General features: G+C 38.0%; 1 protein-coding gene and 1 long non-coding RNA gene across 11 annotated transcripts in view; one reads left to right on the top strand and one right to left on the bottom strand.

Annotated features, from left to right (window-relative positions):
* The window catches only part of LOC132377845 (uncharacterized), a 51,389-nt gene extending 50,299 nt beyond the window's left edge, over positions 1-1,090 (bottom strand). For 8 of the 9 annotated variants that reach the window (XR_009506797.1, XR_009506798.1, XR_009506790.1 and 5 more), the window contains exon 1: positions 953-1,084. This is a non-coding gene — a long non-coding RNA (uncharacterized LOC132377845). Of the gene's footprint in view, positions 1-952 lie in introns of all 9 variants that reach the window. The other variant, XR_009506791.1, reaches the window with a different exon arrangement.
* The window catches only part of LOC132377844 (A disintegrin and metalloproteinase with thrombospondin motifs 9-like), a 249,369-nt gene that overhangs the window by 188,163 nt on the left and 42,182 nt on the right, over positions 1-19,024 (top strand). Inside the window, exons 30-33 of one of the 2 annotated variants that reach the window (XM_059944271.1) lie at positions 970-1,140; positions 13,659-13,829; positions 16,837-17,037; positions 18,893-19,022. In XM_059944271.1, coding sequence (XP_059800254.1) covers positions 970-1,140; positions 13,659-13,829; positions 16,837-17,037; positions 18,893-19,022 — 673 coding nt within the window. The remainder of the gene's footprint in view (positions 1-969; positions 1,141-13,658; positions 13,830-16,836; positions 17,038-18,892; positions 19,023-19,024) is intronic. The other variant, XM_059944273.1, reaches the window with a different exon arrangement.

Below are 19,024 nucleotides of genomic sequence, written 5' to 3'. Positions count from 1 at the left end.
GGCGTTTGAGAAAAAATGAACATTATCTGATGTGCAGTTCATATAGTTTTAAGGCAAAGTTACTATGAAAGCTAATCTGTTATTAAAACCAAGCTGTTGCTATACTTCTCATCAGACCACATTACATTCAGTTGATTTTACCAAATTAGAGAGTTTATAGTCGTGACCTAATTGTAGATTTAGGAACAATTTGCTTTCGTTTGGATTCTTCAAAACAGTTATAGAGTATTTTATATATATATATGTCATATATTTATAATGCTTAAAAAACTTCTACTTCAGAAATATTTTTCACTGCCATGGCTGAAAGACCATGAAGTATTTTTACCCTCCCCCCCCCCAAGCTCTGGGCAAAGCTCCCAGATTCCAGACAGCTATAAATTACAGCACTGTTTGCAAGTTGCTGATGTAGTTTAAATAAGTGCTCTTAAAATATTGATGCAAGTTATGCTAATATCCATTAGTTTAATTCATTTTGAAGTACATAGTTAACATCACAGAGTTTACCTTGTTGATTTTTACAGATTGCACTCTATGCATAGCTCAAAAGCCCAAGGTTTCCAATTAAGACAAAATATTATAAATAATGAACTTTGTAATGTAAAATAATGAGGTTGTATTGTGAATGTGTGCATAAGATGAGAAAATATAGATAATTAATCAGAAATTTCTTCAAGATACAATTTAATTATTTGCAGATAAATTATGGTCAGGCTTTTCATATTATTTGCTTTTGTAAATAGTGCATGAATTTTGTTAGTTATGTTTTCCAGACAGTGGTGACTATGTCAGGCTGTGGTTTAGTTGTTCAGATGTGAAATGTCAGTACACTCAAGAAACATAAGTGAAAATTTTAGTTTCTAAAAGGACGGAATCTAGATATGAAATTCATCAAAAACAAGTTAAAATTAAACTTGTACTGAAATACAAGAAGTTTCAAACAGCTACTTACCTCTGCCAATCCTACAGTGTTCGGCCTTATGTGGAAGTGGAATTCAGCAACGAGCCGTCTTGTGCCAGATCTCAAATCAAAGCATTGAAGATTCGCAGTGCAGTCAATCCACTAAACCTGCTTCAGTTCAACCCTGTCAAAGTGGAGTATGTTTGCTTTACAGCTGGCACGTTGAAGAATGGGAGAAAGTAAGTACAACAGCTGCAGCAGACAGCAAAGGCACTGTTCAGAGTAAACAAGAGAAAGGAACTCTTCCTGGCATGCACCAGTCTTACTTGAGGTGTGATTTGTAAGCTCGGATCAGATGGCTGGCTTCATGTGGTTAAGGAGGATGTTTGACGTATGGCCAAAGAGCGGATAAGTAAGAGGAAACAAAATCTCTGCAGCATAGAGTTAGGATGTCCAATTCAATAGCACTTTAAATATCATATAACTGAAAGAGAAGAAGTTTAATGACCTTTTCAGTTTAAAATAATAATTAACCTACCATTTCTGTATATTATGATCCTATAGTAACATGATTCTTTCTTTCTATCAAAAGTCAAACTCCTCTACTTGTCAAGTTTAATACAAACATATTTGTTTAAAAGACTTCAAATTGTACAACTGAGTGGCATAATTGGCTTAATAGCAATGAAAAATTTAAATTGTACAGTTAGCTACTCTGTAATTGTGAAGGTTTTTTTCAGATTTTTCTTCTTATTTATCATGTTGATTAACAGTAAGAATCTTGCGATTCAATTTAAAGTGGTCCCAAAGCTATCAAAATTTTGCAAGGTAAATTTGTTTATTTTTTTAAGAAAATCTGTTCTCTCAACTAGCCTTTTCTCAATTCCAGCACCTGGAATTAATTAGAGAGCCCACTGTAGTAAGTTGAGTTAGATCTGTCATGATGCTTTGATAAAGAATTCCAGACTGCAAGCAATTCGTGCATACTCTGGAAATGTACAACATTTTACAGACGCATTTCCAAGAAAAGTCTTAAACAGCCATGGCGCAAATTAATCTTTATTTTTGCTGGAAATTTGTACTAATGTAGTGCAGATATGCAATGTGCTTCTTTTGGCCTTCTATTAACGCCCTATTTGTCTGAAGACATTATATTTGTATCTTAGTATTATTAACCTTTAAGATAATTAAATAAAACAATTAATATTTAGCCAATTTCAAAAGAGAAACAGAATAGAACCAAACTCCATTTAGGCCACTAAAGCATTCTCCTGTAGATTTATGCTGAATCTGTAATAAATTAATCTATGGGGTGCCTTGCATTAGCAATTTTGGAAATGGCATCAAGGTCAGAGTACACTGGCATGCAATTTAATCCACTGACTGCTCTTAATTTCCCTATACTTACCATTTCTTAAGAAGCAAATCAATTGGGGAATCCTAGGTTTTTTAAGGAATAATCAAAAGAGCTCAAAGCTAAAAGATTGCTGAAATTCTTTAATAGAAAAGTCAGAAATATTTCTTCTTTCTAAAGCGCCTTCATTTATTTTGTGATCTGAATTAAAAAAATTCTCAATGATAATTAATTTGTTCTTTGAAGTTTCAATAGTCCTACATACATACATATATATGTAAAACAAAAACATGAGAATAAAGCAATTAAATGTTCGAAAACAATATTGCTTTGATACAAAAATTTGTATTACCAGCTATTGCTGGAGAAATATATACCCAAGTTGAAAGTAAAAGGTTAAAAACCGTGTGAGCTGTCGACACCCTGCTCCATATTTTCCTCGCCTCCCTCGGTCCCCCGATCCGTCCGGGGAACTTTTGGTGCTGTTAGTATCTTCATGCTTTTTCCAAGTTCTGGATAACATTATAAGCATGGATTCATCAGCTGAGGAAAGCTGTTAACTACTGAAGTTGTATTTCAGTACAAATTTCTTCCCACTCTATACCAGTATCAAGCTTTTGCATTACTGTACGGTTCTCCTAACCTTGGCACATCCCCAGATGTTAGCTGGAAGATCTCTTGGCATGTATTTGTCCTTATTGTGTCTGGGTAGTCCATCTAGTTTCATTTTTATTATAGATTTTTTGTCACATCTTAGTATACTTCATTGGCTTGCTGCACAGTTTCAGAGGGTTAATTAAGAGTTACACTGTGATAGTCCCTATCACACAGAATAAAAGCTAAAATTGTGCTTCCCTAAAGGACATAATTGAACCAGGTAAGTTTTAAGACAAACTGGTGCTTTCATCACCACCAGTTATATTACTAATTTTATATTTAAGCTTTATTTAACTAATTGAACTTAAATTCCTGTGGTGGGATATAAAAATATTTCTCCAAATCATCCGGCCTAAATCCTGGAATCGTACTATTATTATTCAGTGTGAGGATTGTGCCCATCATCAGCTGATTCAAGTCAAGATTGTAATATCCTTCCACCTTTCAGAAAGTTATCTGCCGAGACTTCTTTTTAGGAGGCCCCTCAGGATTGAGGATAACCTACATCAATTCCCTTTCTGTGGCAGCATTGGAACAGTTGATCCACTCAGTCCTAGTGAGTGCAGTGCGGCATTAGCATGTGTTTGTATGCGTATGTGATTCCATGTTCGTCTTCATGTCACATGTCTGTTGAGGTGGCTAGTGATCTTAAAGTTTGGCATAAAATTGTGTAATTTTATTGCTTCATTTTGTGATGGCATTTTAGCACCTCTTGGAAAGCAACAATCGCCATTTCTATTTTTGTATGTCAATTATACTCTAACACAATAATTATCCTTCTGTTGTGGTATTTATTCATAGGAATGTGTATAGGTTAAAAAAATTGCCATTTGCAAATAGGATTGTATTGTAACACACACAAAATGCTGGTGGAACACAGCAGGTCAGGCAGCATCTATAGGGAGAAGCACTGTTGACGTTTCGGGCCTAGACCCTTCGTCATGACTAACTGAAAGGAAAGATAGTAAGAGATTTGGAAGTAAGAGGGGGAGGGGAAAATACGAAATGATAGGAGAAGACCGGAGGGGGTGGGTTGAAGCTGAGAGCCAGAAAGGTGATTGGCAAAAGGGATACAGAGCTAGATAAGGGAAAGGATCATGGGACGGGAGGCCTAGGGAGAAAGAAAGGGGGAGGGGAGCATCAGAGGGAGATGGAGAACAGGCAGAGTGATGGGCAGAGAGAGAAAGAAAAAAAAGGGAGGGGGATAAAACCTAAACATATCAGGGATGGTGTTAGAAGGGGAGGAGGGGCATTAACGGAAGTTAAAGAAGTCAATGTTCATGCCATCAGGTTGGAGGCTACCCAGCCAGTATATAAGGTGTTGTTCCTCCAACCTGAGTGTGGCTTCATCTTAGCCGCTCCTCCCCTTCTAACCCCATCCCTGATATATTTAGTTTTTTTCCCCTCCCTTTTTTTGCTTTCTCTTTCTGCCCATCATTCTGCCTGTTCTCCATCTCCCTCTGGTGCTCCCCTCCCCCTTTCTTTCTCCCTAGGCCTCCCGTCCCATGATCCTTTCCCTTCTCCAGCTCTGTATCCCTTTTGCCAATCACCTTTCCAGCTCTCAGCTTCACCCCACCCCCTCCGGTCTTCTCCTATCATTTCGCATTTTCTCCTCCCCTTCCTACTTTAAAATCTCTTACTATCTTTCCTTTCAGTTAGTCCTGACGAAGTGTCTCGGCCTGAAACGTTGACAGTGCTTCTCCCTATAGATGCTGCCTGGCCTGCAACATTCCACCAGCATTTTGTGTGTGTTGATTGAATTTCCAGCATCTGCAGATTTCCTCGTGTTAGGATTGTATAGTCTTTTTTTTCAGTTCTGTAAGAAACAAAATATAATCTAAAGCGATTGTGTTGATGATCCTTTCCAAGTGATATCAATGATAACTCATTCAATACGCTTCCATTTGAAGATACACATCAGATGAAATCAGTCATCGGGCAACTCATGTTTGAAGCCTTCACAGCATAAAATGAAACTCACATTTTCTCAAAGCTGACAAAGGGTCTCGGCCCGAAACGTTGACTGTGCTTCTTCCGATAGATGCTGCCTGGCCACCATCATTTTGTATGTGTTGCTTTTCTCAAAGCTGTTGTTTAGCTGTCACTGCTACAAAGAGCACAAGACAACTGAGTTTTATGTTTAGGTGTATTTCAAGTGTTGCTTGGTTCATTTATCCAGCTCTTCAGCAGACCAAATCAGAGTTAACCCTGGTGGCTCATAGTGAACTGCCAAAGACATTCTCCTTGCATGTCCATTAAACTCTGACTGCCTTAGTAGAGCATTCCAACATAGAAAGGTGATGAGCTTTTGACCACTTGCTCTGCCACTAAACCCACCCAATTCAAAGAAAAGGTTTCCCGCTGTTCTGAATGCAGAGCCCTATCATCTTGTGGAACCTGCTATATTTGACAGGATGCTTGTGGAATTCAAGCCTACAGTCAGATTGATTGGACTGTATAACATGAGGAGCTGAGGGAATAGCACAGGCACTGAATGTAGATAGTACACCAGTTTAAACACAATCCAGCCCCAAAGTCTTTGCAAGAGAACCTTGATGGTCTATCCCTGTCTTTTCACCTCCATTTCTCCTCCAGGACTGTTATGATGTATCGATATTCTTTGATTGATGTGTACCATTGTGGCAATAGCTGTGATAAATTGTGAGTGTTTTGCAGGAAGCTACGCTGGTTAAGATTTAATGTGTTAATGTGGAAGTCACACTAAATCTTGCTTACCTGGTTACAGTTAATTTTGAAATCTATTTAAGAAGGGACCAGATTTAGCATTAATGCTACAGACAATGAATAATATCATAGTAAACTAAAATAGAATTGCTAAACAGTATACTTTGGGAAAGCTATCAATTTAAAGCCAGTTTAGAACTATCTCTGGAGTAGTTGCTCCAGTCACCAATTTAATAAACAGTGCAGATAAAATGACTGATGATTATGATCCTTGAAACTGCCAAGCGTGACTAAATTCAGAGATTGCAGATGCTCTCTACTGCTGAAGGGCGAAACAAACGAGGGAATGTTCAGGTCATTTATTTATTTATTGGGATTCTGTGCAGAATAGGCCCTCCAGCCAAACAGACCAGCAATCCCCCAATTTAATATTAGTGTAACTGCGGGACAATTTACAATGACCAATGAAGTTACCAACTGTTACGTCTTTGGACTGTGGGAGAGATGCAGCATGGCAACTGAGTTGGCACTGATCACCAAACATCCGGTTCCAGTAATCCTATATCAATTTCACTTTTTATCTTCCCCTTATTCTTAGATCAGGCACGGTGATAGGCCCTTCCAGCCCAATGAACCTGTGCCAGCCATATGACCAACTAGCCTATTAACCCATAGGAATATGGGAGGAAACTGAAGCACCTGAAGGAAGCCCACATGTTCATGGGCGAAGGTACAAGCTCCTTACAGACTGTGGCAGTATGGAACCCAGGCACTGGCACTACAATAGCATTTTGATAACAGTGATGTTACCATGCCACCCACAAATTCTTATTTACTCCCTCCAGGTTCTTTCAGTCACCTATATTCTAGGGGTAAGTTATGGTGGCCAATGAATTGGAAGGGCTTGAGACAGGTACAGAGGCCTCACTTGAGAGCACTTGGACAGAGACATGGATGGATGGGCCTTGGAGGCATAAGGGCCAAACACAGGAAATTGGGACTGGTTGAGTGAACTCCACGGCCAGCTGGTTGGGCCTGTATTCCTGTATGCCTCTCTGACTCGCTGTGACTCTTGTACCAAGCTACATGTCTTTGAGAAATGGCAACCGAAACTCCACACACAGTGACAAAGCTCAGGAAGGACCCTGTGCCTCTGGTACAGTGAGACAGCAGATATACCAGCTACAATTCTGTACCACCTAGTAGAGTTCTTGCAGAGCATCTTGTTAGACATTCACACCACAATTACAGCAGCTCTGGGACATGTTGTTCAGACTTAGATGGGTGAATGATAGAAATCAAGCTTCCATCTCTAGAACATTGCCAGTATACCACAACATGCAAGATGTCCCAGAGGATAGTAACTGAAGAAAAATCTGTGGCTGAGCCATATAGAGAGATATTATTGTGAGTTCCAGTGCTCTTCTCATAGTATATGCAGGATACAAAGCTTAGAACATATAAATGGACCATATGGGCTTTGTCCTCTCATTCAGTCTGCTGGTCCTGAGCATTTTCCAATATCTTTGCTTCACCTTTTTCCCCTATGTGCCACCTTTTTGAAAGCATCTATGCCTCAATCACATACTTCGAATTGAGTTCCAGTTTTTAACTTCTCTCAGAGTAAAGAATTTTCTTGATATTTTCTAATAAGTTCAATTAGAAAAGAACATTTACTTGTTGCCTCTAATTTTGAATAATATCACACTTGAAGAATTTTCTGCACCTCAGCCCAGTCAACAAATCATAAAGTCCTATGGCAGGTTTTCTGAAGATCAAAGCCCATCTTGTTTTTAACTTGGCTGGTAGATGTAATCTTTCTGATCTGGTATAATCCTTGGAATTTTTTTTTATACTTTCTATGTTGTTGTTTGGTATAGACATTCAAACTTCACAGTACTCAGGGCACAGCCCAGATTAGGTACACAAAAATTCACTGTCATTTCTTTTAAAATCTATCTCTCGATGATAACTCTGTGTGTGGTGTTAGAAATTTTAATTGTTTTTTTAACCTCTGCTCCTGCTTTTAATGTCTGTTCATTTATAAACCTACTGCTAATACAGGGTTTCATTCCGAACTTTCATCCCATGGATGCGCTTGACCGACTGAGATTCTCCAGCAGATTCTTTGGTATATAAATCTACCACTGAATTGCATTTCTCCCATTTCAATTTATTTCAGTTTCTACTTTTTTTTTAACCAAAATGCATCATGCCAAATTTCTTTGTATTAAAGATCATTTCTCAGTTAACTGCTCAGTTTGCATTTTTTATTACTCTTTACTCAGTTGATTTTTTTTCTTTTTCTATATCCTTCAGATTTGTATCCTCTGCATACTTTTTTTATTTGTTCCTTAGTCCAAGTCATTAATGTAAACTACAAATAACTGTAACTATGAAGAGTTCCCTGTAAAAGACCACTTTCTAGCATCCTTAAGTATAATGCCCATCTTAAATCACTGCAGTATTTATGGCTCACACAGTGATATTAGAGAGTAGCGGGTTAGAGCAGGACAGCGTTAGATTTAAAAGGGAACTTAGAGCCGTTGGGATTCCAATGATATTATTGCTCTTGTTCTTGGCCATGGAGAGGAAATCGCAGACTAATTGATGAGTTTCGCAGGGCACATTGTAAATTGTCACTACTGACTCCACTGTGAGTAAAAAGTAAAGGAAGTGACCATTTTGAGTTATAGTTCCTATGTGGACTGTTTGATTCACAATATGTAACTCTTTATTGTTTATACTCCTTGTTAACTTTTATATGAATTGATATTTAGAAAATGGCTACCTCATCTGAAAACTCTTCATGCCTGACTAATACTGGTCATGACCTGGAGTTCCGTGCTCAGTTTTCTTTAAATCCTCTGTGTCATTCAACAGTCTTTTTTCCAGAATTGACTTTCAATAAACAATAATCTGTGACTTTTGGTCTTTTGCAGCAGCCTACTTTGTGCAACAGCGGTTCTCAAAGGAGCATAGCATGATTCTGGAGCTTATGATTATTGTACCAATGCTAATCTAACTTTCATAAACACTAAACATATGTAACCAGATAAAACTATGGCCCTTAAGTTTACTGATAGAATGCACTCAATTTCCTTACACTTACTCATTTGGTTTAAGGGCCCCTTATGCACCCCACTGACTGAACAGCAATTACTCCAGATTAGTTTTGCACAGATTTTATCTAAATTGACTTTCTTTCATCATTGAGAATGGCGCAGAAGTAAGGAGCTTAGCAGCTCAGCATGCTCATTAACCAGACTTACACATGGCGTACTCTGGAAGAGATTTGTTGGCAGTCTATAGACACAGGTTCATTCACATACACGAACTTGAACTGCATCGTGAAATATCAAAAATTGGCGAACTTATTTTAACCCAGAGTCATTAAACAGTACAACATTATACCTTATAAGTCATGTAATGAGAGAAGTTCCTATTAAACTTAAGATTTAATCTTTGAATTCATTTAATATATTCACAGGTAAATGTTCTTATCAAATTATGTTGCATAAGTAAATGCAACAATCATTAAATGAAAGGAATCTATTATCCTAAAAAAGGTCCTGCAGAAGCAACTATCATCATTTTATAGATTGTATAAACCATACATAACATTTTATAACTGCTACCTGAATTAAAATAAAGCCAATCGATAGATTAAAATTAAAGATTGTATATGTGTAACAGTTTTGATCAAATAATTTGAAGAGGATCCTAATGTTGTTGAATATTATGTGTTGATTCAATTAGTTACTTAACTGCTAATAATAGCTTTGACTTCAAAACCAGAACCCAAACATAAGGGTGCAGCAAGAGGATGAATAGAGAATATTCTTAATTCCTTGTCTCAGAATGAATACGGGTTTTACATCATTAGGAAGCTTATGCCCTCTTTGTGGGCAGTGGAGATCTGGAAATTTGGTGGGTGGTGGGGGGGGGGGGGGTGTGACAAGTGTAAAGTCACTACCACCGTAGAACCAGAAAAGCAAATACTTCCCTCATAGCTACAAAAGATTTATAAATACAATTTTGGTTGGTGTTTCTTCTAATCAGTCAATGCTTTTCAGTCAGTTTCTAAAAGATGGGCCCCATTTATTTGGCAATGGAAGCAAATTGTAGGGTGAAAGAAGGTAATGAGCAATGGGTGCAGAAAGGGTGCAGACAATCTGCTGTTAAACTCATGAGCTTTTTCATCACTGCACAGTGATGTTAACCAATATAGCTTTGATGGGAAGGAAGAATACATGAGATGCTGGGAGAATGCCAAGGGCTAGGCAGCATCTATGAAGGGTTGTGACCATTCATCTGGACTGAAAGGTAAAGGGGAGATGGCCAGATTAAAAGGTGAAGGGAAGGCATGGAGTGAGAACAAGCAAGCATTTGATGGATCCAGGTGAGGAGCAGTAAAAGCAAAGAGTAAACGAGAGGGCATGTATTAGTGCAAAATTGAGTGGGAAATCAGAGAATTGGGAAGCTTTTAAAAATGAAAGAAGGCAACTAAAAAAGCCATAAGGAAAGAAAAGATGAAATTTGAAGGTAAGCTAGCCAATAATGTAAAAGTGGATACCACAAGATTTTTCAGTTATTTAAAGAGTAAAAGAGAGCTGAGATGGATATTGGACCACTGCAGAATGACATATGAGAGGTAGAAATAAAGGACAAAGATATGGTGGACAAAATTATTACGTATTTTTCATCAGTCTTCACTGTGGAAGACACTAGCTGTATGCCAGAAATTGAAATGTGTCAGGAGGCAGATGTAAGTGTAGTTGCTATTACTACAGAGAAGGTGATCGGAAAGCTGAAGATCTGAAGGTAGATTACTCAGCTGGGCCAGTTGGACTACACATCAGGGTTCTGAAAGAGGTAGTTAAAGAGATGGTAGAGGAATTAGTAATGATCTTCAAAGAATCACTAGATTCTGGATTGGTTCCAAAGAATTGGAAAATTGCAAATGTCACTCCACTCTTTCAGAAGGAACGGAGGCAAAAGACAGGAAATTGTGGGCCAGTTAGCCTGACTTCTGTGGTTGGGAAGATATTGGAGCCTATTATTAAGGATGAGGTTTTGGGGTACTTGTAGATACTTGATAAAGTAGGCCAAAGTCAGCATGTTTTCCATATGGGGAAATCTTGCCTGACAAATCTGTTGGAATTCTTTGAAGAGTAATCGGCAGAATAGACAAAGGAGAGTCAGTGGATGTTGTTTACTTGGATTTTCAAAAGATCTTTGACAAGGTGCTACGTGTGAGTCTGTTTAACAGGATAAGAGCCCATGGTATTACAGGAAATACACAAGCATGGATAGAAGATTGGCTGACTCACATTACGTAAAGTGGGAATAAGATGGGCTTATGCTGACTAGCTGCCAGTGACTGGTGTTGTTCCACAGGGTCAGTATTGGGACTGCTTCTTTTCACGTTATAAATCAACAATTTGGATGACAGAATCGATGGCTTTTTTGGCCACGTATGTAGATGATACAAAGATACGTGCGGTGCAGTTGTGCTGAACAAGTGGGTAGACTGCAGAAGGACTGAGACAGATTAGGAGAATGGATAAAGTGGCTAATGGAATATAGTGCAGGGAAGTGTATGGTTATGCACTTTGGTAGAAGGAATAAAGGTGTTGACTATTTTCTAAAGGGTAAGAAAATTCAAAAATCAGAGGTGCAAATGAACTTGGGAGTGCTAGTGCAGGATTCCCCAAAGGTTAACTTGCAGGTGAGTCAGTGATAAGAAAGGCAAATGCAATATTGGCATTAATTGTGAGTGGACTGGAATACGAGAGCAAGGGTATGATGACGAGGCTTTGTAAGGTTTTGGTGAGACTGCACTTGGAGTATTGTGAGCAGTTTTGGCCCCTTATCTAAAAAAAGATGTGCTGGCATTGGAGAGGATTCAGGGGAGGCTCAGAAGAATGATCCCAGGAATGAAAGTTTTAACGTATGAGGAGCATTTTGATGGTTCTGGCCTGTACTCAATGGAGTTTAGAAGAATCAGGAGGGTTCTCATTGAAACCTACTGAATATTGAAATGTGTAGATAAACTGGATGTGGAGAGAATATTTTCTATAGTGAGTGAGTCTAGGAGCAGAGGGCATAGCCTCAGAATAAAGGAACATCCATTTAGAGCAGTGATGTGAAGGAAATTTTTAGCCGGAGGGTGGAGGGTATATTCATTGCCCTGAATGGCTGTGGAGCTAAGTCATCGATTATATTTAAAGTGGAGGTTGCTAAGTGCTTGATTAGTACTGCATCAAAGGTTACGGCGAGAAGACAGGAGAATGAGGTTAATAAATCAGCCATGGTGGAATATCAGAGTAGGCTGAGTGGCCTAATTATGCTTCTGTATCTTATGAGTGATATATAGATGGAGGATGTGAAAGTGGAAATGTTTAGAAAAGAAAAAGCTTGCATTCATTTTTCCTTCCGGCAAGCCTGAATTCCTAATCGAGATAATTCAGCTCATGGTTGCTAAGACAGATCTGAACTGCTGCATAATTTGAGAGTTGATTTCTTCATGGAAACTTGGCAAGGCAGAGCATCAGTGTTCGAATCTGTGCTTGAGTTCATCAATGGGCATTGTTAAAGTCCAAGCCACCAAACAATGTCAAATAAGTTTGAGAGTCAAGCATTTAATTATGGATACACTATAGGCCCAGAATTACTTACATTTTACAGCAAAATGTAGGCCAATATTTATGAGGAAATTTGTTCATCTGAATAATTTTCTGTACAGAATCATTAGCTTATATCAGATATAAGCTTTATAAACCTTATCTTTTATATAACATTTATTTCAGAAAACTAAAGCCTTGTTGAACGGACATAGGAATGTATCAAAAGTTTCCTTATAAGCTAGTCTTGTAAAATTACGATGGAAGGCTTGCAGCATAGAAATTGTCATTCTACATGGAGAGCCATGTTTATAGCTCACATGTGTCTCGCCCAATCCATTCCCTCCTTATCATACCCCATCTTCATCCCATGCTGTTCTCTAACAAGTCCTTACCTTGTTTCCCTCTCTAACGTACCTCAACTATTCCCATTGCTAGAGTTTTCAATGCCAAAATTGAAGTAAATTTATTGTCAAAGCATGTATGTGTTATCATATGTATGTGAGATTTGTTTTCTTGCGGGAAATTTGCAGTCCTTTGCAGTCCTGGGTAGGTCTGTAGTCTAGTGTAGTTTTTTTTTCTCTATGTTGTTTTTTTACGTAGTTCAGTCTAGTTTTTGTACTGTGTCATGTAACACCATGGTCCTGAAAAACGTCTCGTTTTTACTATGTACTGTACCAGCAGTTATGGTCAAAATGATAATAAAAAGTGATCTGACTTGAATTTTAGGGACATAATGAAATACCATAACATTTGTGAAAAGCTATATATAAGAAAAGACTTAACAAACAAGCAATGTGCAAATAAAAAGTAATCCTGAGAACATGAGTTGTAGAAAGTGAGTTTGTTTAATCTAGTCAGAGTTATGATGAGTTAAGTTATCCATGCCAGTTCAGGAGGTTGATTGCTCAAGTATAATAACTGTTTTTGAGTTTTAAGACCATAAAACAACAAGATATAGGATCAGAAGTAGGCCATTCAGCCCATCAAATCTGCTCTGCCTTTCAATCATGGGCTGATCCAATTCTTGCAGTCATCCCCATTCCTCTGCCTTCACCCCATACCCTTTGATGCCCTGGCTAATCAAGGACCTATCTATCTCTGCCTTAAATACACCCAATGACTTGTTCTCCACAGCCGCTCTTGGCAACAAATTCCACAGATTTACTACCCTCTGACTCTTTACAATTAAACTTTACAATTAAATCTCTGTTCAAAGCTGCTTCCCTGGGTTCCCTATTGGCTTAATTGTTATTATTCTTATATTTAAGTCTTATAATTGAAATTTTACTTGCAAATAGAGTCTGTATTTCCTAATCAAGCTATTTCATAATCTGAAATCCCTCTGTAAAGTCCTCCCTGATTAATTTCTGCAGTTGATGTTAAAATGTTCAAATTCAGCAAAGTAAAGTGTTTTCTTGTGCTTCCTTTGCAGTGCAGTGCAACCTGTGATACCGGAACAAGACATCGTAAAGTTACGTGTATCAGCCAGAATTCAGAAGAAGTACATAGTGTTAAATGTGATGCAAGCAAAAGACCGTTAAGTGTGGAACCGTGTAATAATCAGCCTTGTGAATACATCTGGATTACAGGAGAGTGGTCTGAGGTAGAAAAATATTTAAATTAGTTTGCAAAATAGTAAAGAATGCTTGACCCTATTTGGCTTTAAATGCAATATCTTCTGCATCAGAAAATGCATAATGTTCTAAAACATCAACATCTTTCTTGGCAGAGTGCACTAAGTTTCTAAAATTAGTCTTTGCCTTGAAAATGTAATAGTATCTAGATTGCTCTCAGTATCCAAAATCAAATAAGAAATACCTGTTTTTAGTCTGGAATCAATTTGGACACTAATTTCTTGAGGCTTCTATTCTTAAAGTACTTGGATTCCTTACTAATTTGTCATTTAAATCTAATTTACCTTCTGATTTAGCATTGGCTTTCTTACTGCCATAAATCAGTTTTGCTCTTCACCTGGGGAATATCACTGTGCTACCAAATGCATCTTTAGCCACCGTGTAATGGGAAAGCAGGGAAGCCCTTACTTTGATTGCCGGTGGAAATGGAAGGTATATCATCAGCCATCTTTTTCATTCTGTTGAAGTCAATGATAGGATATGGCTTAATTTACTTCAGTACAAAAGCATTAAACTATCTGTTAGACAATAAAGCCAAAAAAAACTGAATGACACCAGTTCACTAAAGTCGTGCTATTGACGGGGAGTACATTTTTGAAGATGGACTGGGATACTGGGACTGTTTTCACTGGTGTTCTAATGAAGCTCAAGAAAAGATGATACATCAAGTTGGTGAGCCAGGGAACTGCTTAGCTAGAATTTTCCAAAGAGCCAAGTGGATCTTTGGAAGCGGGAAAACACTCATTGCAGACAAAGTTCAACTTCACCCTTGCTTACATACAGTATATAAAGCATATGAATAAATAGTAAGGGTGTTCTCACAATAAGGCAAGTCAAGTTCTGTTTGCTTACCAGTTTCTCAGACAAAATCAGAACACTCCTTACTAACAATGCAAATGGACCAATTTCACTTCCACACTTTTTATGGCACAATTAGCCTCCTGCTGCCCCTACAAGTTCTCTGTTGATCTTGAAGGTGGTGGGTTGTGGGACAGGATTCTTGATGCTTGCATGCATGTCTGTGTCTGTGTCCGTGCCTGTATGTTCGTTTGCCTTGTCTGTGCTTCTCTGTATAAGAGCGAGAAAATATAGAGGGGCGAAGTAGACAAGTCCGAGAGATTGAGAGTATTATTCTATTAAAAGGCTAATGAATGAGTACTCTTTGATGTGTCAGCAGGAAACTGCTATGTGGCTGCCTTAGCTAAGTCTCCTGGTGGTGTATAAGATGAAATAAGCCCTGGAATGTGATGCTGGCCTTATTACATTCCTGCAAAAAATGTAATTGGTAGTTTCAAGTTTTCCTTTATGAACTTAAATGAACTTTAGGACTATTGGGGTATCGTTGAATATAAATATAGATTTTATATTACCAAATTAATTTCAGTAATATCTTCATCGCACACTTTACAAACGTTTATTTAAATAAACAAGTGTTGTATTGAAGAGAGGAAGCAATGGACCAAGAAAACCTTTGTACTTTGTTCTTGTGATGGTTTCTATATAGTAACAACACCCTAAGGTGCTTGGCAATGATATAAGCTATTAAACATTCATTCTAAGTGCATACTAAGGGGAAAAAAACCAAAAAAAAATCAACAAAGAAGTGCATTTAAGGAGTATCTTAAATAATGACATGTAGTGATGATGAGGGATTGTGCTCCAAAATTCAGATGCAGTAATTAATATTGGGATGTTCGAGAAGGTGCTGTTGGGGTGTACAGGTATTTTAAGTGATTGGAAGGCACAGAGTCATAGAGTTATACAGCATAGAATCACATCCTAATTCAGGTAGACTTCCATCAGAATGATTGTAGGGTCAATTACAAAGATATGGACATAAAGGTTAAAGGACATAAAGATATAAAGGTAACAAACCACAAAGATATGGACAGCCAGGTTCAGCCCCCGGTACGAAACATCTAGTCGGTAGGAAGAAAATAAGTTTTGGTTGGAATTTAAGAAAAAAAACAAATTTTTAAACCTAACTCGCCACATAGAAAATGTCTGTTCTTTCTCTCTTATTTCAAGGGGCTATGTGTAGATGATAAACAATATATAGTTTACAATGGATTATTAGCAAATGTCCAGAAATAATGGTGATGGCATAGGGGAGATGCCTTTACAAGATACTCTCTGGCTACAACACAGTGGAAGACAATGAAACAGGAAGATGTGACTGCCCTGGACCTAGTTGGATTGTGGTTATGAGAGACTGAGGGTGATCTGATCAGCACTATCAAAGACTAACGTTTTGTTGAGAAAATTAAGGGAAGTTAATTTTGAAATGAGAAAGTAATCAAAGGTAGTCTTATCTGTGATTCCATAAGTGGAATAATGAGGTGACATTAGATACCAAAATCAAAGTGTAATTGTGAAATGGGAGCTGGAAATTTATACATAGGTAGAGATTAAGGGAACAGACGAGAGCATAAAATGAATACAAATTGAAACCATTAATGAGAAATCACTCAGAGCAAAGGCTGAGACAGTAGCCAGCATTTTCATTTCCACAAGGTGGGTACTTTAATTGAATTTCTTCAAAGTAAAGTTCTTATCAATGACCAAGCCTTCTAGCAATTCCTGCTGAAGCATTTGTAATTCAAAGCTGTAATCATGTTTCAGAGATGCAGATCAGGAATCCAATCTGCTGAAAATCTCTAAAGTGAGCCTATAAGCTGTGTCCGCATGAGATGATGCACCTGATGATCAAAACGCTCTGCTGCCATACTGTTCTTTAACTGTAATTTCATATATTGTCCCTGGATGAACTTGTGCGTTGGAGGACAAAAGCACTCTGCCAGCATATAACATCTTAATAGCAATTTCAACATCCTGCTTTTTAGTGACTCACAAAGCGGCAGTCAATTGGAGTTAATTTATCGGAGATTACAGCAGAGTGAACCTGATTTCAGCAGCTTTCATTCCAATACATTGTTACAACAGAAAATTAGTTTAATAATATAACTTTATTTCCAGTGCTCAGTTACTTGTGGAAATGGCTACCAACAAAGACTTGTTTCCTGCAGTGAGGTTTACAATGGTAAGGACCTCTATGAATATGGCTACTATCACCAGATTACAACTAACTGCCCTGGGACACAGCCGCCAAACATCCGAGCCTGCTCTCTTGGTGAATGCCCTGTTTCTGCTTCATGGCGGGTTGGAAATTGGGGAAGCGTAAGTTCATTTCAAAAATTTTCAGGACACAAGTTCAGACCTTACACTTGATGCAAATTTAACAGTTTTTTTTTGTTTGCTCTAATGTTATATTAATTCTTTGTGAAAGGATTTTATATGGTATGTTACTTGAATTATAGTGAGGACATGTGGGTTTTGCTCAAAATATATCCAACAAAACAGTAAATTCAATTAAAATAAGAACAATAAAATAAGAACTAGGAAGCAGAAGGGTGGTATACAAACTCTTGAGCTCCTGTACCTTTCAAAATTATCACAGCTGGATCTCTACCTCATCCAAGCATGTATAGGTGCAGAGTCTTCCCTGATAAACATAGTTTCATGTGCCTATGTATAAAAGTGTATCATTTAAAAATGTTTAGAATTTTTCTCCTAAAGCAACCAAATTTTAATTCTTGCACAAGTCCCTCTCCGTCCATTTCCATGTTCAGTCCTTAAAACCATTAGCTATAAGAGCAGAATGAGGTCACATGACCCATCAAGTCTGCTCAGATACTTCAGCATGGCTGATCCATTTCCTTCTGAACCCCAGTGCTCTGCCTTCTTCCCGTATCCCTTCACACCCTGACTAACCAAGCACCTGTCAACTGGGCCATAAATATACCTAGTGACTTGTCTTCCACATCCACCTGTGGCGACGGACTCCAGAAACTCACCACTCTCTGGCTAAAGAAGTTCCTCCTCATTTCTATTCTAATTGATGTCCCTTTATTCTGAGGCTGTGTCTTCTGGTCTTAGACTCCCCTACTAGAGGAAATGTCCTCTCCATATCCACTCTGTCAAGGCCTTTCAACATTTTCAATGAGATCCCAACCCCCTCATTCTTCTGAATTCCAGTGAGTTCAGGCCAGGAGTCATCAAACACTCTTCATATAATAAGCCATTCAACCCTGGATTTATTTTCATGAACCTCCTTTGAACCCTCTCCAATGTCCACAGATCCTTTATTATCCTAGATAGGGGCCCAAAACAGCTCACAATGCTCCAAGGCTTTAAGGCCTCACTAGTGCGTTAAAAAGCCTTAACATTACATCCTTGCTTTTATATTCTAATAATATCCATCCTTAGTATCCAACATTTATAGTACATGCTCAAGGTTTAATAGCTACACGTATTTCTTGTACCTAATAATCTTCGGAGATTTTCTCACACCACAAAACTAGTGAGGTATTATACTTTTATTTAAAGATACAGCACGGTAACAGAGCATTCTGGGCCTATGAGCCCGTGCCCCCCAATTACACACATGTGTCAGTTAACCTACTAACATGTACATCTTTGGGATTTGGGAGGAAACCAGAGCACTCAAAGAAAACCCACATGGTCATTGGGAGAAAGTACCAACCGTCTGTAGACAGCAGTGGAATCGAGCCCAGGTCACTGGCGCTCTAATAGCGTTTTGCTAACCACTATGCCTTCACATCACCCTACTGCATACTGCCACGGGATAATCCTCTTTACAAGTGGATGAGAAATCCCACATTATGATGCTTCAATGTGCCTATCACAATATTGTCCAAACCAAATTTTGATCTCTGATGTTTTCTGAAAGATCATTCTGATGTTTTTTTAAAAAAAGAATTGTGCACTAAAGCCTCACAAATTTGAATGCCTGTCAAATGACCTGCTCTCCTAAACCTTGATATGACAGCAAAATAAACCTTCTGACAGCAGTGTTAAACATGTTAAAGTACTAACTGGAGATAAATATCAGACTGGAATATTTATAAAGTTTCTGTTGCATGAAAATACATGTTTAATCATTGTGGTTTGTGATTTACATTGATTTTATATTTAGTGCTATTTACTTTCTTTTTTAAAATTTTCTTGTAAGTGTTCAGCAACTTGTGGAATAGGAATCATGCAACGCTCAGTATACTGCTTAACAATCGACGGACATTTAAGCAATTCATGTAGTTCAGACATTAAGCCAGAAGAGAGGAGAACATGCCAGAATGGAAAATGT

The sequence above is a fragment of the Hypanus sabinus genome, chromosome 19 (genome assembly GCF_030144855.1).
Source record: "Hypanus sabinus isolate sHypSab1 chromosome 19, sHypSab1.hap1, whole genome shotgun sequence".
Lineage (NCBI taxonomy): Eukaryota > Metazoa > Chordata > Chondrichthyes > Myliobatiformes > Dasyatidae > Hypanus > Hypanus sabinus.
The sequence above is the reverse complement of the archived record's forward strand: the minus strand, read 5'-3'. Positions and strand labels throughout refer to the sequence as shown.